Source organism: Folsomia candida, unplaced genomic scaffold (assembly GCF_002217175.1).
Source record: "Folsomia candida strain VU population unplaced genomic scaffold, ASM221717v1 Fcan01_Sc003, whole genome shotgun sequence".
NCBI classification, from domain to species: domain Eukaryota; kingdom Metazoa; phylum Arthropoda; class Collembola; order Entomobryomorpha; family Isotomidae; genus Folsomia; species Folsomia candida.
In genome coordinates, this window is record NW_019091195.1 from 6,302,802 (window position 1) to 6,325,129 (window position 22,328).

At 35.7% G+C, this 22,328-nt stretch overlaps 5 protein-coding genes across 7 annotated transcripts; 2 read left to right on the forward strand and 3 right to left on the reverse strand.

Moving 5' to 3' along the window:
* Nucleotides 1-179: 179 nt before the first annotated feature.
* LOC110846684 (ATP-binding cassette sub-family A member 2) lies at nucleotides 180-8,390 on the forward strand. Its single transcript, XM_022093507.2, has 30 exons — nucleotides 180-811; nucleotides 903-1,047; nucleotides 1,119-1,352; nucleotides 1,446-1,546; nucleotides 1,634-1,714; nucleotides 1,807-1,887; nucleotides 1,974-2,217; nucleotides 2,333-2,515; nucleotides 2,586-2,767; nucleotides 2,855-3,065; nucleotides 3,141-3,512; nucleotides 3,611-4,079; nucleotides 4,165-4,328; nucleotides 4,418-4,533; nucleotides 4,612-4,752; nucleotides 4,837-5,215; nucleotides 5,303-5,370; nucleotides 5,456-5,575; nucleotides 5,652-5,691; nucleotides 5,773-5,898; nucleotides 5,965-6,201; nucleotides 6,277-6,588; nucleotides 6,675-6,808; nucleotides 6,876-6,891; nucleotides 6,958-7,179; nucleotides 7,264-7,337; nucleotides 7,438-7,479; nucleotides 7,565-7,659; nucleotides 7,755-7,977; nucleotides 8,068-8,390. The coding sequence occupies exons 1-30, from the start codon at nucleotides 323-325 to the stop codon at nucleotides 8,287-8,289; spliced, it is 5,523 nt and encodes a 1,840-aa protein (XP_021949199.1). The 5' UTR covers nucleotides 180-322; the 3' UTR covers nucleotides 8,290-8,390.
* Nucleotides 8,391-8,396: 6 nt separating this feature from the next.
* On the reverse strand, nucleotides 8,397-10,569 carry LOC110846685 (sorting nexin-12). 2 transcript variants are annotated; one of them, XM_022093509.2, is made up of 8 exons: nucleotides 10,283-10,569; nucleotides 9,912-10,065; nucleotides 9,734-9,837; nucleotides 9,617-9,663; nucleotides 9,472-9,521; nucleotides 9,299-9,384; nucleotides 9,194-9,228; nucleotides 8,397-9,103 (listed from the first exon to the last, which is right to left on the reverse strand). In XM_022093509.2, the coding sequence occupies exons 2-8, from the start codon at nucleotides 9,955-9,957 to the stop codon at nucleotides 8,995-8,997; spliced, it is 477 nt and encodes a 158-aa protein (XP_021949201.1). In that variant the 5' UTR covers nucleotides 9,958-10,065; nucleotides 10,283-10,569; the 3' UTR covers nucleotides 8,397-8,994. The 2 variants fall into 2 exon arrangements, with proteins under 2 accessions (XP_021949201.1, XP_021949200.1); XM_022093508.2 differs by having other exon boundaries at nucleotides 10,241-10,569.
* Nucleotides 10,570-10,686: 117 nt separating this feature from the next.
* LOC110846688 (28S ribosomal protein S11, mitochondrial) lies at nucleotides 10,687-11,837 on the forward strand. The gene is made up of 4 exons (XM_022093512.2): nucleotides 10,687-10,870; nucleotides 10,948-11,170; nucleotides 11,237-11,468; nucleotides 11,537-11,837. Exons 2-4 carry the CDS (start codon nucleotides 10,956-10,958, stop codon nucleotides 11,708-11,710), a joined length of 621 nt encoding a protein of 206 aa, XP_021949204.1. The 5' UTR covers nucleotides 10,687-10,870; nucleotides 10,948-10,955; the 3' UTR covers nucleotides 11,711-11,837.
* Nucleotides 11,777-20,625, reverse strand: LOC110846687 (ral guanine nucleotide dissociation stimulator). 2 transcript variants are annotated; one of them, XM_022093511.2, is made up of 15 exons: nucleotides 20,293-20,625; nucleotides 18,629-19,569; nucleotides 15,092-15,185; nucleotides 14,800-15,005; nucleotides 14,615-14,727; nucleotides 14,473-14,532; nucleotides 14,181-14,409; nucleotides 13,960-14,080; nucleotides 13,760-13,836; nucleotides 13,647-13,687; nucleotides 13,160-13,562; nucleotides 13,011-13,061; nucleotides 12,748-12,927; nucleotides 12,365-12,677; nucleotides 11,777-12,268 (listed from the first exon to the last, which is right to left on the reverse strand). In XM_022093511.2, exons 2-15 carry the CDS (start codon nucleotides 18,689-18,691, stop codon nucleotides 12,108-12,110), a joined length of 2,112 nt encoding a protein of 703 aa, XP_021949203.1. In that variant the 5' UTR covers nucleotides 18,692-19,569; nucleotides 20,293-20,625; the 3' UTR covers nucleotides 11,777-12,107. The 2 variants fall into 2 exon arrangements, with proteins under 2 accessions (XP_021949203.1, XP_021949202.1); XM_022093510.2 differs by lacking the exons at nucleotides 18,629-19,569; nucleotides 20,293-20,625 and adding an exon at nucleotides 15,322-16,837.
* Nucleotides 20,626-21,407: 782 nt separating this feature from the next.
* Nucleotides 21,408-22,175, reverse strand: LOC118434824 (ctenidin-3-like). The gene is made up of 7 exons (XM_035849159.1): nucleotides 22,155-22,175; nucleotides 22,025-22,085; nucleotides 21,846-21,965; nucleotides 21,750-21,776; nucleotides 21,638-21,676; nucleotides 21,513-21,578; nucleotides 21,408-21,427 (listed from the first exon to the last, which is right to left on the reverse strand). The coding sequence occupies exons 1-7, from the start codon at nucleotides 22,173-22,175 to the stop codon at nucleotides 21,408-21,410; spliced, it is 354 nt and encodes a 117-aa protein (XP_035705052.1).
* Between the last annotated feature and the right edge of the window lie 153 nt (nucleotides 22,176-22,328).

The window sequence follows — 22,328 nt, forward strand, 5'->3', positions numbered from 1 at the left end:
TTTTACCTGAATTATTTTGGTTTCAAATAAACGCATTTGCAATTTATTACTGACCATCGTTAACAGCAGAAATTCCATCCTCACCTCAGCCAAGCCAGCTGAGGCCCAAGCCAGAAAAGTACCACTGGAAAGTGAAAACATAGCGTCATTGACTCTCTCTCTCGTCGTGTGTCCATGAATCATCAACACATTACATTAGATCTAGATTTCATTGCGAATATTGCGTCTATTTCCATTCGGCAAATATTGCAATAAATATATTCATTGCCCCGGAGCCCGAATTGGATTCGTGTGACGTCCACTAAAGTTTAAGTTTGTCTACATGGGCTGCTATGACTCGAGCATTCTTCGCCCTCTTCTCGGCTCAACAACAAATGGAATAAACAATGGGTCAAGTAATAATAACACCAATAATATTAATAATAACTCTTCCAAACGACGACGGTGGTGGTGCTTTTGGAAACGCAAGCAAGGTTACAATGGAATGGACGAGGATGAAGAAGTAGACATTGACGGTTTGAAAGTTCGCCATCACCGTTCTCCTGGACATCAACGGCCTTTCAGCTGTGACTCGATAATGGGGACTGGGCGGAAATTGGGTTTGTTGGTGTGGAAAAATCTACTCCTTCGGAGGCGCCACTACATTGTGACCGCGTTGGAAATACTGCTGCCCACATTATTCTCCTTGGTCTTAGTCTATGGAAGAGCGCAGGCTAACAAGGCGTCCCATGGAATCTTGTCAAACCCTGCTGTTGCTGACCTATTTCACTACAAGTCGCCCCCGGATATTTACGGCGAAATAAGAGAGGATGTATGTGGTGGAGTGAAAAAGACCGTTAAAATAAATAAATTCATAAAATTATGATAAGGCTTTCTTAACTGGGAATATTTTATGTGTTCAGGAATTCAGAATCTCATGTGGCTCACAGTCTCAGTCTGGAGTTGGTGGAAATTGTCTAGTTGCATATGCTCCAAATTCTAGTGACGCAACTGATGTGATTAATCAACTCGTTGATACTCTAGATTCAAAATTCAAGGAGAAAATCAGTAAAATAAGTTTACATCGTATTCTCCTTCTTTTGTTTGCGTTTCTAACTCATAAATTATTGTTTCTTTAGAATGGAGAGGTTTCCAATCAGAAGCTGAAATTGAGCAGTTTGTTGCTAGTCTGAGCTTTAATGAGATCACTGGTGGACATACGACACTTCGAGCGGCTCTCATCTTTAAAACCAGCTTCCGGCCCATCGGAGGCGTTTTTAGCTATAAAATTAGAATGATGGACAATTCTTTTGCATTCCCACCCGAGGTTATGTCTCTCTATCCGTCATTTCAACTACCCGGACCAGACACCAGTAATTGCAATTACATAATGAATTATACCCACACTCTATGTAAATCACGGTTATTAAATTAATGCTTTATAATCACTAATATTTTCGATTTAGATAACCTAGTTCGATACAAGGAATCTGGATTTTCAGATTTTCAATTAAACCTAGATAAAATCCTAATTAGAAAGTTTACACAAAACAGTCTAAATACAACGGTGAGTAGATACATGCACTGCAAATTGGGAAAACTCTTTATAATTAGATAGTGTTAAAGGACAATATCGTTTAATATGACTTGTTAGATCGGATTACAAGCCTTCCCTTATCCTCCACATGAAAGAATGGCTGTGAATTTCAGTGAATTTTATTTTATCATATTACCGGTTAGTACACAACAAACCAAAGTAAACAAGAAATTGAACCAAACAATTGAATTAACAAGCTTATTTCTAATTGGGTACAAATTCTTTTTCAGAATGTGATAATCCTTGGATTTATATTTATTGTGCCGTCCATAATCAGAGGAGTTGTTAACGAACGCGAGACTGGAATCAAAGTATTATTTATTATGTTTTCTTTATTATTTATTTCATGAGAAACGGTATGATTTTTAGTTGATTTACGTTTAAAATATGAATTCAGGAACTTATGAAACTTTCCGGAATCCCTGGATGGATGCACTGGTTCGCCTGGACCGTGAATTCAATGTTGTTTTTATCGTTAAGTGTCACAATCGTCGTTGTGTTATTTTTCACCGACTATCTGAACAAAGAAGCTGGAGCAATTTTGACAAAGAGTAATCCGCTCTTGTGGTGGATTGTCTTATTTTTGTATGTGCTCGCATCAACGGGATTTTGCTTCTTTATCTCATCATTCTTCCATAAACGTAAGACCAAATAATTTGTGTCGCAATTATTTTAACCAACGTCTTTCAACTCCTCACCAACATGACTAACGACTGATATTATGTTTCTTTTAAAAAATAATATTATATGTTTTAGCCATAATTGCGATAACTGTTGGAATAATATTGTGGCTGGCAACCTATTACGCTCCCTCCGTCCCGTTGGGTGACACTAATAAATATTTGAGCCTTTCCCTTTCGGATAAGATGTTAGTGGCTTTGTTACCTAATATGGCTTTATACTGGGCACTAAAGGTCATGTGTGGACTTGAAGGGAAAGGTATAGATTTTTTCTGGTTTATGCATTTTTCTAGTCATTTTGGTGATTTAATTGAGTATTATTCTTAAAGCATCTGGAGCACAATGGAGTAATTTTTGGGAGCCATTAAGTAGCACGGACTCATTAACCCTAGGTCATACTATTTTGATGTTTCTTGTGGATATCGTTTTTTACTTCCTTTTAACCCTGTACGTTGAAGCAATCCTTCCATCGCAGTATGGAACACGCAAACCGTGGTACTTTATTTTTAAAGTGAGGAATACAATTCAGAATTTCAGAGACTTGAATGTTCATGAATCAGTAGTAGCAAACTGAAACCTTGGTGTCAAAATTTTTTAGCCATCATCTTGGGGAATTTCAAAAAGTGCAGGAAACCTTGAAAGTGAGGATGATGAAGAGCTAACTGAAAAGCTTGGGTTTGAAAAAGAACCACAAGGACTCCATGCAGGAGTCGTAATCAAGAACCTGCGGAAACGATTTGGTCGAAACAATGTAGCTGTGGGTGGAGTATCAATGAAAATGTATGACGGAGAAATATTTGCACTCCTAGGTTCGTATTATTCTTCTTATGAAAATTTTCTTGATTTTCTTGCACGGTTGTGTAACACGTTTGTGTACAAAATAGGTCACAACGGTGCTGGGAAAACTACAACGATTTCCTGTTGTATCGGAATGATGGCGCCTACTAGTGGAACTGCTGTGATAAACAATTATGATATAAGGACCGACATGGACCTTGTACGAGAACAACTTGGCCTTTGCCCTCAGCATAATTTGCTGTTTGATGAGCTAACAGTGGATGAACACTTAACATTCTTTGGCAAGCTGAAGGGATTGGGCCATGAAGAAGCCAAACAGGAACGTGTAGAAATGTTGAAGAAACTCCAATTGACAGAGAAAACCGACACGTTGGCGAGTGCTCTGTCCGGGGGTCAGAAGCGTAAATTGTGTCTAGGAATTTCTTTAATTGGAAAAGCAAAGGTCGTATTCTTGGACGGTATAATTTTTAGCTCATTTATTTATACCAGACGAAAAGTCGTCCTACTTTTGACGGTTGTTGGACGTATATATGTGAATAATTTTAAAATATCACAGAACCCACTAGTGGAATGGATGTGGAAGCTAGGCGAGCTATTTGGGATTTACTATTAGCGGAACGAGGACAACGCACGATAGTGCTAACGACGCACTTCATGGAGGAAGCAGACGTACTTGGTGACAGGATCGGAATTATGGCACATGGCGAACTACAGTGTTGTGGAACTTCTTTGTTTCTGAAAAAACATTACGGTGCTGGATTTACTTTGTCAATGACCATGTCTGATGAAGATAGTGAAAATAAAAATGGTGCTTTATCTATTGTTCAAAATCACGTCCCAAATGCTGCTTTCAAAGAAAATTCATTGGATGGAAGTTCATGTGAAGTTTCAATAATTCTTCCTACCGAATCGTGCACTACGGCTGTATTTCCGGATATGTTCCAACAATTACAACAAAGCCAGCAAGCCTTGGGAATAAGAACAATCGGAATGTCTTTGACCACCATGGAAGAAGTTTTCATTAAGTATTAATACACAGTTTGATCACTTGAAATATATATATATAGCAAGAGTAATGTCACATACATGATGAAAAATGTTATGGCATAGGGCTGATGAAAGTGCAACTGAAAAACGGAATATCATGGGTCTCCAATCAACAAGAGATCATGAGGCAAGTTCTTCGTCCCTTTCAGAAAACACTTCCTTGAATCACAGGGGACATCGAAATGGAGAAGCACTAGTCTCAAAATTTACGGATCCTGAAACCAAAAGTAATTTTAACGTGTTTTCAACATTTTACCGTGTAAATATAACTTCTAAATTAAGAGTTAAGAGTCTTATAATATGTATTGATTAATAGATGCGGTAAGACCCCGCTTGACTTTCGGACTTCGATTGATCATGCAGCAATTTGAAGGATTTTTTATCAAACGACTCAAATATACTTCTCGAAAGTGGATGCTAGTCTTAACACAAGTGAGTGTTTCGAATTTCTTACATGTTTACATACTTTTAGGTGTTTTTCATTCCAAATTATTGTATTTCGATTATTAGGTGTCAATTCCTGTTTTCATTCTTATTATCGCCATCCTTGCTGGTAATACCCAATTACAACCTCCCACTTCTCCAAAAGCTTTAAAAATCGAACTAGGACCATACAAAAAGGCAATAACATTGTTTTCTGGCAATGATGAGGTATACAATAAAATCATAAAATGCCTTATAAGTTTCTGGCATCACGTGTATATGTATATACTACTTTCTTGTTTCGTTGTATAGAAAATGAAAGAGAGCTTTATGTCTCTCGCCGGATCGTCAGCCCAAATGTTTGAAGGAAACGGCACATTTGACTTGGTTCAAGAACTCATACGCATTGGTATCGATGATCTCGCCATATTTCGTGAAAGACATATTGTCGCTGCTGAACTTAATTTAACTCACGTCAAGGCAATGTTTTCGACAATTCCAAACCACGCGTCGCCATTAGCATTGAATCTCGCATCTAATACTCTATTGAGATCCTTAGGACCTACTCAACAAAATCTCAGAATAGAAGTTACCAACCATCCACTTCAGGGAGGCTTTGATTATTTGATTCAAGCCTTACAACCAGACCCTGCCTTTTCAGTTAGTAATGCGCTAATGTTTGGAGCACTCGGTAAGTTATCTATTCTTATCCAGAATTGAATTGATATTTATTGAATTAAACTTTAATCTACAAATTATGTTATTCAATGTTTTATAGTTCCAATTGGTCTTGCACTCCTTGCGGCCAGTTATATTGTGTCTCCCTTGGAAGAAAGGCTTTGCAAAGTAAGTATGGTTTATTAATAATTACAATAATTATTGCAATAAGATGACTTGACAATATACAATAACCTGTATATATTTTCTATAGGGCAAACAACTTCAATTGATGACTGGCGTTCATCCAATTTTATATTGGGGTTCGTCGTTTTTATGGGATTTTCTGGTTATGACTGCAGTTATTATTGTAATGGTCATGTGTTTTCCTATAGTAAGTGAATTATTAATAATTACAATGCTATTTTAAGTATCTACAGAATGTGTAATATATTTTAACTTGTCCCCAGTTTCAAAAAGCACATACTTACACGTCCTATGGTGGTGCTGGTAAGGGTTTTAAATTGAAATAATTTTGTACGTTTAAATCTATTGCTGATAAATACCTTACTGTTTGCACATCTACAACAGGTGCTATATTTCTGATTCTTCTCGTGTATGGTTATGCTGCTATCCCATTTTCATACATTGTCAGTCTTTTTGCTGGCACGGTACCTGGAGGATTTTCCTTTGTTACAATAATTCACATTGCTACTGGTACGTTTAAGGATATTCCTAATTCATTTAAAATACTTACTTTAATGACTCCATATATATACACAGGAATGATCCTACCGTTTGTGGTCTACGTCTTGGAAGCAACTCCAACGCTATCCTCAATTTCTGACACTATTCGAATGGTTGGCCGATTCTTTCCAACTTTTGGTGCATCTATCAGTACGATGAGGTTTGTAGAAATTGCTCTGAAAAATAGTCGATGCAGTTTGTTACCAGAAAATGCTGAAGCACTGCTCTGTGATAAGAATGTAAACTTGAACCCTGAATATCGTCAGTGCTGCGGTTAGTTCACTCCACTTTATAATTATCGTCCAATTAAAAATTGCTAGTGTTTAAACATGATTTCGTTTTTGACAGATAATTGCGAAAGTTTTGCTGGTTCAAATTGTATGAAACCAATTTCATACATTTCATGGATTTACAAGAGAGCATCTTTAATACCTGAGGGAGGTTCAGATAGTGTTGAAATTCCTGGAATTGGGCAAGATATTTTGTACCTCTTCCTACTTGGATTTGCATATCAAGTCATTCTAATATTTTTGGAAGTCGGACTCATTCAACGTCTTCTTGGTCTAATTTTCCGAACAAAAGCTGATGCATTCAGAACAAAGACTGACGATCAAGACGTGGAAGTTGAAGCCGAAAGAGTGCATGAAATTGTCAATAGCGGTTTGCAAAATTATCTCTACTTATAATTTAACCGTCTTGAATTGTCTCTGGAGAGATTTATAATTCTTTAACTGCGTGCTTTTCAGGAAAAATGGGCGAAGATGCACTGGTTGTAGAGAATTTATGCAAAAGTTATGGCTCTCTTGCGGCTGTGGCGAATCTAAATTTTGGAGTGCATTACGGAGAGTGTTTTGGACTCTTGGGTGTAAATGGAGCAGGCGTAAGTTGCATATATTCCGTTAAATTGCATATATAAGTTTTTTAATTTGCACTTCTTGCCATTCTAGAAAACTACTACCTTTAGTAAGTATTCGTTCTCTAACAGTATCTATTTAACAACATAAAGTGCATCACTTTTTTCTGCTTCAGGAATGCTTACTGGTGATGAAATGAGATCAAATGGAAATGCATATGCATCCGGGTTAAATGTGGAATCATCCAGAAAGCAATTCCTTGCAAAAATTGGATATTGTCCCCAATTTGATGGAATTGTTGGGGTTTTGACTGGTAGAGAAATGGTTGAATTGTTCGCTAGACTGCGAGGAGTTGAAAATGTATGCAAAGATTCGGAGAAGTGGTTATCGAAAGTTGGTACGTAGTTATGTATGAACCTGTGCATGAGATCACCCATTGTTTATTACAATTTTGTACATGTTATGTATATAAAATTTATAGGATTGACTGATAGTAGAAATGTACAATGTCAAAAATATTCGGGAGGAATGAAACGTCGCTTGAGTGCGGCTATGGTAAGGAAAACATTGTCGCATTAGTGCAGCCATGGTCTGTTTTAATATTTTTACTAGAAAGTCGGAAATGTTGTAATTCCCCATTATGTTTTTTTTCTAGGCAATGGTGGGTGATCCAGACCTTGTTTTGCTAGACGAGCCAGTAAGAAAAAGACCAAAGAATAACAAAATAATGCATTAATTCATTAATAGTTCTTCTAATTATTCAACTAATATTATTTAATTAGACAACCGGAGTTGATCCTGTTAGCCGGAGAGAATTTTGGAAAATTATTTCATCCATCAGAGAATCCGGGAGGGCGATCATTCTCACTTCTCATAGGTGAGCATACCATACGAACCGACTTGGAAGATATTATGATGTTGTCAATGTCGAAAGCTGATTGTTTTCATACCATGATTTTTGGATTATTGCAGTATGGAAGAAATTACGGCTTGTTGTTCGCGCTTGGGGATTATGGTTAATGGAGAATTCCAATGTATTGGCAGCGTTCAACATTTAAAAAATAAATTTGCACAAGGATACACACTTTCAATCAAGTTGAAATCAAATTCCAACGGATTTGAGGCTGAACTTGCACAACTAGATCGTGAAATAATCGCAAACCTTTCCCCTTGTTCCTTGAAAGATAAGCATCAGGTTACCTCAAATATCCCTACTTTTACTCTGCATATTCTTGACCATTTAATTTACATATATAAAGTAATTGCATAATTATTTCTAATTCAGACTGCAATCCAGTACCACATTCAAAATACATCCCTTCCGTGGGATAAACTTTTTAGGACAATGGAAGATCTCAAGCAAAGATTTGAAGCCGTAGAAGACTATTCTATCACCGAAACCACTCTGGAGGAAGTATTTCTCTCATTTGCACGAAAACAGTATCAAAACAGAGAAGCTAACATTTCTCTATTAAGAAAAATCATGCTATGTCAATGTAACCAATAGTATAATATTTCGTATTAATATTTGACAGAGACTTTGTTTATTTTATTTTTTGTAACGCTACAATTTTGCTATTACTAATAAATGAATGCCTTATTACCATACAAAAGTCAGATCATAATCAATTTTATTGTACTGTATATATCTAATTGAAGCACAAGTGTATGTATCTATATGTTTACGTTATTAAATATTCACTACTATTCTTGTCTTGCTTGGTCAATTAATGCATAGCTAGATATATTAAAGGAATTAAACCGGTCATGTGAAATCTAATATATTATAGCTATAATAATTTATAGCATTTTTTATCATTTTCAAATGACATTGACAAAGTTTAATTTAAAAAGATAATAGAAAACATCGAGCTTATATGATTTTCTTTTGAAAAGTTTATAGTCAGGCTATGTATGCGATTAACATTCACTTACAATAATATTATTATTATACATTCGAAATTACATTCGAAAGTATGTAGGTACAAATTAGAATGCAAGAACAATAATATGATCCAACAAAACCTTTACAAGAATCACAATAAGATATATTCATACATAAACCTAATCAGAAGATATACCACAGACGTGCAGTGATTGTATAGCATGCACAGAGTTATTTAACAACTCCATAAAGTTCAGACCATGAATTTTAAACATGAATCAAATTATAAAGTACAACTCATAATAATTCATTTGTCAAAATTGCTGATTATTGGACATTTCTCATTTTACCAGGAACATAATTTTTATCAATAACAGGATCTTGTAGAAACATATGCAAACATTTTTCATTCTGAGCCAAAGGATGTCCCGCAATTCTACAAAAAAAATCACATAACATATAACAAGTTTGAGTATCGTAAGACCATATAATTACAATATGCATAATAAATTTGAGACTCATTTACTTATTTACAAAAATTTCCAACCCCTTGCGTCTGTCCTGCAATCAAAATTTTTAATTCATTTCAAATATTTGTAACATTTGCTCTATACATCAAAATAAAAACTACCTCAATAAAATCTTCATCAAAGATTCCCTCGTCCTGGCGAAACGGCAATTGTCTTTTCCATGCTTTGCTCGGAAGTGGAGGGACAACTGTTTTAGTTGGTTAAAAATGACATTATGTATTCGAATATACCAAGCGACTTTTCATATCACCGATATTTTTAATACCTAACTTACCAATTACTCCCCTTTCCAATTCTCCTCTGAGCCATTCAAAGTCGGAATATCTAAAGCGAGAGATTGCATTATTTCGGCAAGAATTCTTATGTGGAAACTAAATACAATAATTGGCGAATAATAGAGTAATGTCGTAACTTCTTACCGTCGCCTTACTGAGGATTCCTTGATCCGGAATACAGGCAGGTTGGTCTAAAAATGGGGGCAACATTAGTTATTGCATTATTTTGTACACAATTTTTAAACAAGTAAAAGCACTCACTCTTAGTCTAACTTCATAGTCCGTATATCGTTTGTTCCCAATTCCATGGGTTATAGGATTAATTACGTCAATTTCCAAAAAATTTGCTGGAGCAGCGTATGCGTCTGAAAAGAAGGCACAATATTTCTTATTGATTAAGTACAAAGGATCGAGCTTATTAAAGTCATCTAATACTTACCATCTAGAGTTTGCTTCTTAACATTTAATCGTTTTGTCGCCTCCATTGTATTTCTAAATTCCTCCCCCTTACACTATTTACGTCAATATAGTTTCTGGTGTGGAATGTTATTTCGTAGAATCAAAGATCAGATAAATGGGTTGTCTTGTCCCACCTATTTCATTTTTAAGAAATTTAAGAATTTGTTAATATTGGATTTTACTGTTGATTAAGGAGGATATGTCGATTCGACATTGTCGAATAAGTATATTTAAATAGTACTTGAAAACCTCTTATTTAATCAAAATATTCATATTCAATACATGAACATTAATTAATAATTTACGTACAATTGGTACAATCTACTGCCTTTCCTGTATCACTCAATTTACCGAATTATTGATTAGCTGGAGAACGTAGATTCCAATTTGTTGAGTTCACTTCACACTTTGACTAATAATAAGTCATCGATTATTACTGTCATGTCAATGTGGATTATTGTGGATCAACATTTATTCAAGAAATTGTTGACCTGGCTAAACTATAGTGTGACGATGACTGTGTCGTCTCTAGCCCTTTCGTCCTTATTGAGAATATGAATGAATCAGTAAATGTAACTCCTACTTTTGTGCTGTTAAATAAAAGATATATGTACTATTATATTATGTAGCAATGATAATTGATGGTAAACGAACAACATTGTCAAGCAGAGTGCGGATAAAAGGAAACCATTGAAATGATACAGATGACGTATATACACCAAAGTCACGTTCTCAACACCGCCACAGAATATTCGGCTAAATGCTCAAATAAGCTAAAACATAAAAATAATACCGTACAATTCGTAATTCAATGGAAAATTTAAGAAAAATATTTCTTAAAGGTTGATATTGATAAATGATAGCTTAATGTTCCTGAGATTCCAAGAGGCTAACAAAGCTTCGAGAACGAGCGTTATTTTGTAGAAGAATTTTCAATTGGTATTTGTTTTTAACTAAACTACCAACCTACATACCAATAGTACATTGTATTGTAATAATTTGAATGCAATTTGTAGGTGCACAAATGAGCCTGTTGCCTGCTTGTTTTCGTTGTTTCCGGGGTGGTATCAAGTTGACATTGCCGGGCACGAATTCGTCCCCTGGTTTTCATGGGACCTTATCAATTCAGCAGCAACGATGGAAGGCGAATGATCGGAGGGCCCTAATCGACTCGATGCCCTTGAGGGATACGGGAACTCAGGGGGAAAAATCATTGGACATTGATATCATGAGTGCACCGTGAGTACAAACTGCAAGAGTTTTTGTTGGCAATATGTTGTAAATTGGAGTATCATGTTTTGTTAGAAAAGAAACACTCTTTCCTGACGAGGATACGCCTAATCAGTTATTCCATGGGATAAAATTTGCAGACATCCCAATTTGTCATATAAAAGTTTCCAAAAACAATACTATTTTGCATTTGACCGACACGGTGGGAAATAAAATAGCGTATCGATCGTGCGGTCAAGAAGGATTTAAAAATACAAGAAAAGGAACAAACATTGCGGCACAAACAACAGCGCTTGCTCTGGCAAATGTAAGTATTTAGTAATGGTGTAATTTCATATTTGATTGATTGGCCAGATGTTAATTAATTGCTTCCAGTTGGCGAAAGAACAGGGAGTTGCTGCTATAAAAATTGCTATTCAAGGATTAGGACCTGGTCGTATGAGTGCAGTTAAAGGATTGCAAATGGGCGGAATGAAAATTGTTGCAATTGCTGATACTACGCCAATTTCTTGGCACCCACCACGAGCAAGAAAAGCAAGAAGATTGTAGTTTTTTGAAGATTGAAAATAATGTGTATGAAAGTTTGAGTAAACATTTTGTAATGTGTAAAATTTGTAGCTTTAAAAGTAGTTTTTTTATTTATAAAATGGTAATACATCTAAAATGATTTTGTCGATGTTTGATTGTGTATTTTTGCTAAAAAAATATTTAAAACATATCAAATCAATATCAATTCAGTTGTGTCTGCACCTTCGCTACTAAGTTGAGATATCACAGGCTCACGTCAAATCACGCCCATCTTTTAATATATTACTTTCAAGATATATCACTACATCTAGTCAACTATCATAAAAATACGAAATATAAGGAGGGAAGGCTGCATAAGGTCCCATTAGTACTCTTTCTTATCATAGTAAACAAAAATGTTTCAGTCGAGTTTGGAATTTTATGTAGATCTCGGTTGTTGATGTGCTCTAGAAACACTTGACTTTCCATAAGCATTTGTTAGATTGTTGTTGTTATTATTGTTGTGATTCAGAGTAAATTTGTTAGGTCGAACTTCTAGACGGATATCTCCTCCAGTCGACCTAGCCGACGTGTCCACCGCTGTAGAAGTAAAACAGTCAATCAATATATGCACTTGGACATTTAAATACATATGCAATAGGGAATTATCGAGGGATTATCTTTTTTGATGTGTACCGTAAAAAATATTGGCGTTTGGCGGAAATTTAAGCTCCTTCATAGGCAAAATTTGAACCAAGTTGAAATTTTTTGGGTCCTCTTCTTCCAGTCCTAATTTCTCTAATGCCAATGCAATGACTTTGGGTGTGTGGTCAGAGTTTCCAATCATGATGGATTTGTACATGACATCTCCTTTCACAGGGGTGGACACTTTCACCACAAGCGATGATGATGATGTGTCTGGGCTGGGTGAAATTATTCCACTTCCTGTGCTCCCGTTGGCTGTGGTTCCATACAATATCGAACTCTCATTGGAGCTCGGAATTGAGCCCTGAAAGGAATTTTTACTCAATATTTATAATTCAATTCAAATTGGCGTGTTTTTATAAAGTTGTGTCCACCTTTCTTTGAAGAGCAGACGACGACTCTATATTTTCTGAGGACGAATGAGACGTAAAGGAATCCGTTTTTCGGTGTCCATTTGTTGGGGGTGGATTTTTCTCGGGCTGAATTCCGAGAGAAAGTTCATATGATACTTTATCATCGAGGACAACTAAAGAGTTAAACCACGTGGAAAAATACTGCAATAAAAAAGACATGCGAAAATAAGTAAAATCCACTGAATGAATTGCACATTGAATTGATAACATCATTGTATTTTTACCGGGTCTTCCTCCAACCTGTAACCTTTTGCAGAACCCTGAAGTAATTTGAGCTGTAATTAAGAAATAGACACAGTGCATGAGGTTATGTATAATGTGGGCAAACTATGCATACGCTTTTTCGAAACGATTCATAACAAAAACAACAAACCTGGGCAAGAATTTCAAACTCTTTCCTCCTTTTCTCAAAATTAATCAGATCTCCGTGAACTTTGTCGGAAATGGCAGAGTCGATAAAGGTCAAATCAGTCAGAAAAGTACCGAGATATGGGACTGTTCCATTTGGGCTGTCAATTTCAGTTGAAGCAACCCCTCGACCAGCAGTCCCTTGGCCACGAAGAACACGAGCAAAGAATTTCCTATCTTTTGGATTTTTTGTTGGGGTTGGGAATTTTGCAGTTCCTTCCGCCTCCAACAGCGTCCTTTGGGCACTACGGTTGTTATCCTCAGAGAAAATTTGCGATAGCTGGGAGAAAATTGAGATTCTGTCCTTGGAAATCAAGCTCCAGACTTTTTGCAATCTCCACACTTGATTGCATTCAAGTCCTGATATTCTATAAATATAAACATGTATTGTATTGTATGTATGTATGTAGTTTTTTATTATTGAAATACAAAAACTGTTAAAAACTACTCACATGGCTTTAAGTGAAGAAAAGTTTTTCAGCAAACGAAGCTCCTGTCAAATGATCCAAGGTTTTGTTTTCAGGATGGCGAATTAATGTATCTCAAAATAAATATTTTTATCTACCTGTGCAACCCGGATCCACTTATCCAAATATTTTGCTCGTAGTTGAGTTGTAGCTGTAGGGTCGAGTAAAATTGTGGCTGCAACACAAAAACGGGAAAGTGAGAAAAGTTGTAAAGAACAATTGTATAATTAATTATTATGCTATCTGATCAATTAAACTATTGTGACGTTGTATTCCGATGTAATAATAATCTACGAACCTACGACTCGACCCGATAAAGCGTTGAATTGTTCCACCGTCGCGTGGACGGTTGGGCAACCACATCGACGTTTCCACAAACCTCCAAGACACTCCCACACACGAAGATTTAGAAAAAGTTCCTAAAATTTCAATTTCAATATTATCTATTTATCTCAAATCATCTCCCTCCACCAATTGACAAATTTCAGCCGACTGTTGCAGTGATCTGTTGGTACATACCTTATCAATATAAGTGAGTTGTTGAGCAAAGTGAGATTCTGGAATGGACAGTAGTGAGTACATCTTAATTTGAAGTGGAATTTGGGTTCTTAAGGAATGAACGGATGCTGATTTCCTCATTTTTCTTCTTGTTCTTAGCTTGTACTGAACCTTTAGACTCAATGATTTTAGGTTTTCCTCGTGAGTGAATGGAAGAACAAGCTTTTGCAAACAAATGAAACCCTCCGACCTGAAATATTTATGTAGGTTATTACTACTATAAACATAAAATTATTTTGCTTTCAGTAATTACCCAGGGTCAAAATCTTCAGAATAAGTGTCCAGCCACACATGGATAGAATCCAACATGGCTCTAAAAATAAGAGTGACAATTTATGCAAAGTTATAAATAACGTAATGTCCCTAGAGAATGTCAATTATTATGAGGTGCTTACTTTCTCAAAATCTCTGAATTTGCTCGCTTGTATATTTTAATGATTTCCTTCATAACTTCGGGAGCCGTTGCAAACGCTCTATATGTGGCGAGAAACACGCTAAGGTGAGTAGCCTACAAATTTTTCAAAAAAAATTAACTCACAATTCACCCTTTTTCAAACATATGTGCGAATCCAAATCTCACCTGAACATCACTATCCTCATTTGAAATGGCTTCGACAACTTTCTCCAGTGATCCAGCTTTCAGCACTTTGACCTTCACTGTTTCCCACATGAGATGAGCTATTTCTTCGTGCAAGTCATCGTCGTTGCTGCCAATGCTTCGACGACCCCCGGAAGTTGAGGAGCTAACCGAAAGATTATGATTTCCGCTGGCTTGGACTATTTGCACTGAAATTGATTGATGAAATTGTATGCAGTTTATTGTATGTGGGTTCTTGAAATACCCATAAGATTAACAAGAAATATTCACAAACCTATTGCTGATGGCCTTTGATATCTTACTTTCTTGAGGAACACGCCAAACACTGCATTCTCCTCCTTTTCTTCTCCCCACAGTCTGCAATTCTCCTGTAACAAATGAAACACAAACAAGCTGATGAGTAACTTGCATATTATGAATCGAAATTACCAAGATATTCTTATTTTGAAAAAATCTCTGCAATTGTCTATTTCTCAATAGTTGAAGATGGGGGCGGGGGGTTACCTTTCTAACCCAGAATTTAGATCTGGACATGTCGGCACCTTTATTGCCCTCCTCCTTTGACGGGAGACACTGCGGAGCGAACCATTTGCCCAGCGTAAGGAGAACGCAACCACTATTTTTACGGTTCCTTGTTGTCGCCGTATCTTTGTTATGCGAAATAATGCCATTGCCGACGGGGTTATACAGCTCCTTCTTGTTATTACTATCGCTATTTGCAGTGTTAATTAGCTCTTTGTTCACCAGCAAGATGTTTTGAGTGGTGTAGGAGAGAAGCATATTTGTGAGACAATGATATGAGTAATATTATTATGCAGATGAAGTGTGATCTAATAACGAATGAGCTATGATGAGATCACGAGCGTCACAACAGCTCAGCACTTTTCTTGACTTTTAACGAGTATCGTTTAACTTGCTTATACCCATGCTCCTAGTTCAGTGGAAATGTAATGCAAAGCTAAAACTACGCAACTCTCGGAAACTATTTTCTATTTCATCCACGTAAAACCCCAGTCTCGAATATGCAGTTAGTCTGATGAACTGAGGACTATCCTGTCAATAATATATGTTCTTCAACACTGTCGTAGTCGTTGTCACAAATTATTCCAGGACAAAAAAAAACACAGTCTTGAGGAATTTACGACGCTACGAAATTCTTACAAGAACTAATAATACATGACACTTGACACTTGTTTGGCCAAACTCTTCACTCTTTATTAGTAATCGCAATCCTTTATCCAGACTTGGATTTTCACTGAATGATTCACGTTATCACAAGAACATTTGCGCACACACTGACCACGACTGCGAGGGTATTTACCCAGTTATTAGGTTAAAGGTTGATCGGCAATTATGACAGAAAGTCAAAGTTTAAAATGAAGAACTGATAATGCCATTGCATAATCATCCAAGCATGATTCGTCTTCACTTGACATTGATCTTGCAGAATAATGTACTTTTCAATTTCGGTTAATAATGACAATTTTTCACACGCTGCACGTCAACTTTCAATTAGAGATTGTCTATAATTATGAAGAGATGAAAATTAACAGACTAAAATTAATTTTGTCTGGATCTGAGAATTATCCTCCGTGACTTGGCTGATTGATATAAAGTCGGTGACAGTCGGCCCATTTTGAGTTATCAAAATCGCAATACTCAGTAGTCAACTGTATTGTTGTGAGTATACGTAATTATTATTGTAACTAAACATTGCTTAAGACACAAGAGTGAAACCTATACCACAATATATCTTATTCCATGAGTGAAACTTCTGAAACAAGACTGTATTGTTGTTGGTTATGTTTACACAATGAGTAACTGAAATATGCACAATGTGACATGCAATCTAACTTTTGTAACTCATGATTTGGTGTTATAATTTATATATCGTTTTTTCCAGAGACGTATTATACTAATAAAAATATGCAAGCTTGGTCTACTTATTGCTCTAGAATGGTGTATTTACCATAAATCGACACCATAAATGACTGATGCTCGAGTGTGTTGCAGACAAAATCATTGCCCAGCATAGCGTTATGCTCACACAAAAACTGAATGGGAATGGGACGAGCAAATATATAAACACGAGTAGGCATAAGATAATGGATATCATTTAACTTTAGTTCAAATAGAGGATGAGATGATTGTGGTGTATTTAAATATCCCAACTACCCATATTTTGCGATAGTACTAACAACTAAATAATAAGGCACAACAGTTAGCTATCCAGCAAGCTAAATATGTGAAATGTTTTGTCGTCATCTTTCTATATCATTTGGAAGCATTAAAATTTGCATAACAAAATGATATTTGAGATCGTGGAACTGGCAATAACTATCATATTATGTGTATATACGACAAGGAATAAACCCGTGTAGCCAAAATATGGATTGCTATTGTAGGAAATTGCTTACGGTTAGTATGTGTACATACAGATATGTATTGACTTCATAGATACATGCGAATCACTAAATAAATAGTTTCTATTTCTACGCAAATTATTCAGACAGGAACAAAATATTCGAAAATTTTACAAGTGTATTTGAGCACCTTGAAATGTAATTGGACGGCCATGACTGTGATCTTTGACCTCAAAGGATTCATTTTTCATGCGTACATTTTTATGTAGAGTCGTTCAATTATGTGTTTAGCCTAATTCATTAAACCATGTTTTTAGGAGTTTGTACATGTGTCCATATGCACACAATGGGAATAATTGATATTCGGAATGCGCAGTGTTTTACGACTCTTTGGTATTTATTTTACAGATAATTTTTTGTGTCCAGGCCACACAACCTATTCATATATACATGGCAAATTAATATAATAGTTACCATTCTCGTAAATGTCAAGGTCTAAAATGCGATTACTCTCAAGCTTTCGTATTTATTTATATTGGTGTGATTGGTTTGTTCATTGCATTGCGGTTTATGTAATAGCTCAATGTTTTTAGGCATGAGTTTTTTAGTCCAAGAACGTGGCTCTGTTTGCCTGAAGTTTCAAAACGAACGTTGAAATCGATCAACTCATCTTTAGTCATTCACAAAGGAATCAAGAACAATATGTACGAGTTTATGATCAATAATGTTTTATTATTGGTGTAATATTTTTAAACTTTAAAATTAGAAAAGGCTTGGATAATAAATAATGAATCACCACATCGTAGACTTTGTACATTGCCAAGAAAGGACTAAACTGGTCCGAAAATCCAGTGAGCCTCATTTGGCATTAGCATATTAAACAAAATGGGTCTTTGTCTGGAAATAGAATGATGGTTGTATATTTATTATATTAGATCTACTTTCATAGGAGTTGAACTGCATATATTTAAATAAATCGTTTCATGATTTCCTAACCCAAACTCAAGAAAACACAAGGAACAGACATTTTTCCATACATATGGCATAAACACATAATAACATGGTCATGGTCGTCTGAGACAAGACAATTCAACCCGTCAACAACCAACTTGATTATTCCAGAGAGTTAAATTTAGATCTGGCGAGAAAATTAACACTGGACTCATTGTTTCGCCTTTGCAAGAATCAAGACCTTGATTTCATGGCCAAACGCAATTCCAGGGAAAAAGGAAAACGTTCCAAGACAAGGAATAGGTCAATCAATCAATATTACGATTAATTCTTAATCCTGAGAAGGGTCAACCACGATTAATGTTTTTGGACTTTATGTATAAACTTTGGAAAAGTAACGTTAAAATTAAAACGATTTTGAGCAGATCAGTGCAGAGTGGTATGCGTTCGTGGGATTCTTAAAAAATTGGGCAAAGTACGCAAAAAAATCCACTTACCACAGGTCCTTGATCAAAATTTGTTGGAGAATATCCTCCAGAGTCAGCATCTTCGGTATCCATCCATCAATTTGTTTCAGTCCGTCTCGGACCAAAAAATAGTTTTATACACCACAAACTCTCACTACGTACAACTCATGAACGGAAAGCACAGTCCATGAAAATTATTGTAAAAACAAAAGCGGATCTTCGTCTCACTTAACAAGCACGAAACGAATGAGAAAAATTCGAGTATTAAATATATATTTGCTATGTTATCTCCACAATGTGTAGTTAGGCAAGGAGTATTCAGCTGCAGTTTTCTATACAAATACAATTCATGTGGCTGTAGGTACAATCCAGCTGCAGTGTTTTCTTATTAATAAATGAGATAGATGGGTCAATTTTCGTATACGTCATTCAAGGGAAAATTTTATTTTTGGATCAAAAAATTTCCATTCCTGCTGCACGCTTGTGACAATATTACGACAGGGACATGGTATTAAATTTTACCACAAGATGAGATCTTTATTTGGTGAGAACACACGCCTAATCAAGAGAAGGCTTATCGTAAAGAGCTTAAATCTGAAATGTTGCACCACACTTAGGAAGATATTAGAAAAGGATTGTTTTGTGGTGTCCACTATTTAACCAATATTAAGCATATTACACCTTTTTGCAGTTGCAGTATGACATTCCACAACCCAATCACTTGGAATGAGGTTGGTGTTTTTGCATCGCTTATTCTCACTTTGGGTGGACGATGTTGTTGTCTTGCAATTATTCGTATTCGCATATAGCAGAAGTTGCAGGATTGCAAGAGGACAAGTTACAGGTTGCTGCTTACAGGCATCCCATCGTAATAAGATAATAATGTAAGTGAGAAGAAAGTAGGCTGACGACGGTCCACTGAGCCAAAATTCCGACTCAGAACTATCAAGTTTGTATATTGCTAATCGAGTCTGTAAAACAAAAAATATTTGCAATAGAGGAATTATATTTATAATGTGGAAGGGCATTGAATATTACAATACAATATTTGCTGATATCCTAACATTAGAACTCGTTATGAATATTCAAGTGTATGCACATGCTTATATGACATTCAGCATGTTGGATTTAAGTATGCACGGATAATATTGATGGGAGGGTCATTAAAACCGATTCACTTTTTTTTAATTTTTTTCAATTTGAAGAAATGATAATTATGTAACTCGTAGTTGACTCTTATATCTAATTATATCTCTAATTCTATGGCTGACTCTTTCAATGTCCAAATGAACATTGGTAATTTGAGATCTGTCGAAAAATTATTTACCTAATAGATTTCATACAAAACAAGTTCTCAGTAAGAGGAGATTTCCTAATTTATGTACGTAACCCTATTAAAAGGATATCACAATATATATACAAATACTGCCCAACATGCATACAGTACACTGTATAAAAATAAAAATTGATTATCTGTGTATGTAGATGACTGAACAAAACTATTAGTGTACGATGTACCGATGGATGGTAAAATGTTATCGTGGATATTACTACATAATATTTGTACCCACTCAATTCGAATAATTCAAAGGGTGCAAATTAAGTAAGGTCACAAAAACTAATCAATAATTATCTTTGCTAAACCAATTGCATGTTTATCTTATAACCAATTCTTCCTTTTATTACTTATTTACCTTCCGAGTGTGTTACAGGATATTTCCGTCCATCGAAAACGTTAGCTTGATATCTCGGTTTACTTAATATGTTATATTATTAGCACCAGCAACACAGCTTTTTATGACAAGTTTTATAGTCTCTGTTCCGAATTGTCGTACACTTTAATTGCCAAATTCGGGTGAGTTGCGAATAGATCGATACACCTACGAATCACCCTTTTCACTTCCTGTCGGTTATTAAAAATAGTTATGAAACTCAATCACGTTACGAAATCCATTCTCAGACAGGTACATACATTGCGACCGCACATTTTTACGAAAACTACATAACTGTAGACGAACTTTACTGTACAAATAAAAATACTATTCACTCGTACATAATACAACTTGGAAGGTAAAAACGAGTGAGGTTCAGAGGTGCATTGTTAATGTGAGATAGTACGCATACATATGTACATACATACGTAGTAAAGTAAGTTGTTGTTGTAGTCCAATGAATTCTTATTGCCACGACGGTTTTACGTAGATAGAGAAATATGAGGATAAAGAAAGACGAAAGAGAGGATGATGATGATGATGATGGACGAAAAGGGGTGCAAAATTGATTGCATGAAGGTGAGCAGAATGTTTTAGTCCCTGAAAGAAAGAATATTGCATGATGTGCAATATTCAGACAAAGAAGTTTCACTTTGGCTGCAGCATCTCTGTCGCCGACTTATATTTTAAAACAAAAATGTCAAAGTTATTATTTTTTTTATGTGTAGAGACTCGTTGATCGAGACAAGCAACTGTCTCAACAAACCGTTTGAATAACTTCTCGTTGGGCGTGCACATTTGCAAATATTTATGTATGCGTTTGGCAAATATCAAATGAATGAATTGACTTCCGATTATTGATTTTTGTCTCTGTTCAGAGAATGCATGGTAAATTTATTTCGTTGAAAAATTTAAATTATTATTAAAATCTGTTTAAAAGATTAGTGTTCAATACAAGAAATGAGCAAATTCGAAAATAAAATAGTAAAACATTTCGTCCAATGATTCTGGACGTTTCCCGTTCCGTAATATAAATATAATATATATGAAGGCTGAAGTCCTAGTTGTTTTTTTATTTATGAAATCGATTTCAAAATTTACCATCCCCAGCCGCCCCCTAAAAATAATTTCAAATAACGAAATTTAGATTTGTAGTTATTTTACATACAAAATTTGAATTATTTGTTAATCTAGAATCTTACATCCCCAGCCTTTGCCACCACCTCCACTGTATCCACCACCCTTGATTCCACCCCCTTTGAACCCCCCTGAGAGATAAAGTATTTCTAATAAATTAGCATAAATGTCGTTCTGCAATTTCACTTACCCCCACCTCCGTAACCAATCTCTTTGCCTCCATATCCGCCTGAGACATGAATCATTTTTTAAAAATATAAAACCTATCAAATGATTCTGGATGCTAAAAACTAAAAACGTACCACCACCACCTCCACCGCCACCCCAACCTAAATGGGTAAGAATTTTTAAAAACATGTTTCTACAAAATTGATGACATCACTTTTATGATAACGTACCACCTCCGCCACCACCACCAAAACCACCCCCGTGTCCGCCGCCTCCGTGAAATCCCCCTTCCTTTCCACCACCACCACCGGCATATCCTCCTCCACCCCCTTCTTTCCCACCAAATCCTCCTGCATGGAAATAAATTTACTTGTCGTGTTATATTTTTAAACCGTAAAAATTATCTTACCTCCACCACCTCCATAATTTGCATTACATGCTACTATGAGGCTGGCACAGATTAGGATTCCCTTTAATTCCATGTAAAATTGTATTTAAAACAGTCACGAAGAAAGTATTCTCACAAAGAAATAGCTTACCAATGATATTGCCAAGTTCATTCCAAATTTCGAGTTTGATAAATGTCTCAGTGATCACCTTTGCCCAATTGTAGTAAAATCAGAGATTTATTCCAGCTTTTATACATGCGTCCTGATTAGGAATTTCTGGAACGACGATGAGCATCTTGTACCGGAAGTATGGATTTGAAGAGC

Bases quoted from the DNA above. Each gene is read 5' to 3' on its own strand.
- LOC110846685 (XM_022093509.2), bottom strand. From the start codon at position 9,957: ATGGAGGCGACAAAACGATTAAATGTTAAGAAGCAAACTCTAGATG. The intron at 9,229-9,298 runs GTAGTTTTTATT...TTTTGATTGCAG, and splicing joins TTGATGAAGATTTTATTGAG to GACAGACGCAAGGGGTTGGA. The intron at 9,104-9,193 runs GTAAATGAGTCT...TTTTTTTTGTAG, and splicing joins TTGGAAATTTTTGTAAATAA to AATTGCGGGACATCCTTTGG.
- LOC110846684 (XM_022093507.2), top strand. From the start codon at position 323: ATGGGCTGCTATGACTCGAGCATTCTTCGCCCTCTTCTCGGCTCAACA. The intron at 812-902 runs GTATGTGGTGGA...TTATGTGTTCAG, and splicing joins ACGGCGAAATAAGAGAGGAT to GAATTCAGAATCTCATGTGG. The intron at 1,353-1,445 runs GTAATTGCAATT...TTTTCGATTTAG, and splicing joins ACTACCCGGACCAGACACCA to ATAACCTAGTTCGATACAAG.
- LOC110846687 (XM_022093510.2), bottom strand. From the start codon at position 15,597: ATGCTTCTCTCCTACACCACTCAAAACATCTTGCTGGTGAACAAAGAG. The intron at 14,533-14,614 runs GTAAGCACCTCA...TCTTATTTTTAG, and splicing joins AATTCAGAGATTTTGAGAAA to AGCCATGTTGGATTCTATCC. The intron at 13,563-13,646 runs GTGAGTAGTTTT...TTATATTTATAG, and splicing joins TTTTCTTCACTTAAAGCCAT to AATATCAGGACTTGAATGCA.
- LOC110846688 (XM_022093512.2), top strand. From the start codon at position 10,956: ATGAGCCTGTTGCCTGCTTGTTTTCGTTGTTTCCGGGGTGGTATCAAG. The intron at 11,171-11,236 runs GTGAGTACAAAC...ATGTTTTGTTAG, and splicing joins ATTGATATCATGAGTGCACC to AAAAGAAACACTCTTTCCTG. The intron at 11,469-11,536 runs GTAAGTATTTAG...AATTGCTTCCAG, and splicing joins CAGCGCTTGCTCTGGCAAAT to TTGGCGAAAGAACAGGGAGT.
- LOC118434824 (XM_035849159.1), bottom strand. From the start codon at position 22,175: ATGAACTTGGCAATATCATTG. The intron at 21,777-21,845 runs GTACGTTATCAT...TTACCCATTTAG, and splicing joins TGGTGGTGGTGGCGGAGGTG to GTTGGGGTGGCGGTGGAGGT. The intron at 21,579-21,637 runs GTAAGTGAAATT...TTTATCTCTCAG, and splicing joins GATTGGTTACGGAGGTGGGG to GGGGGTTCAAAGGGGGTGGA.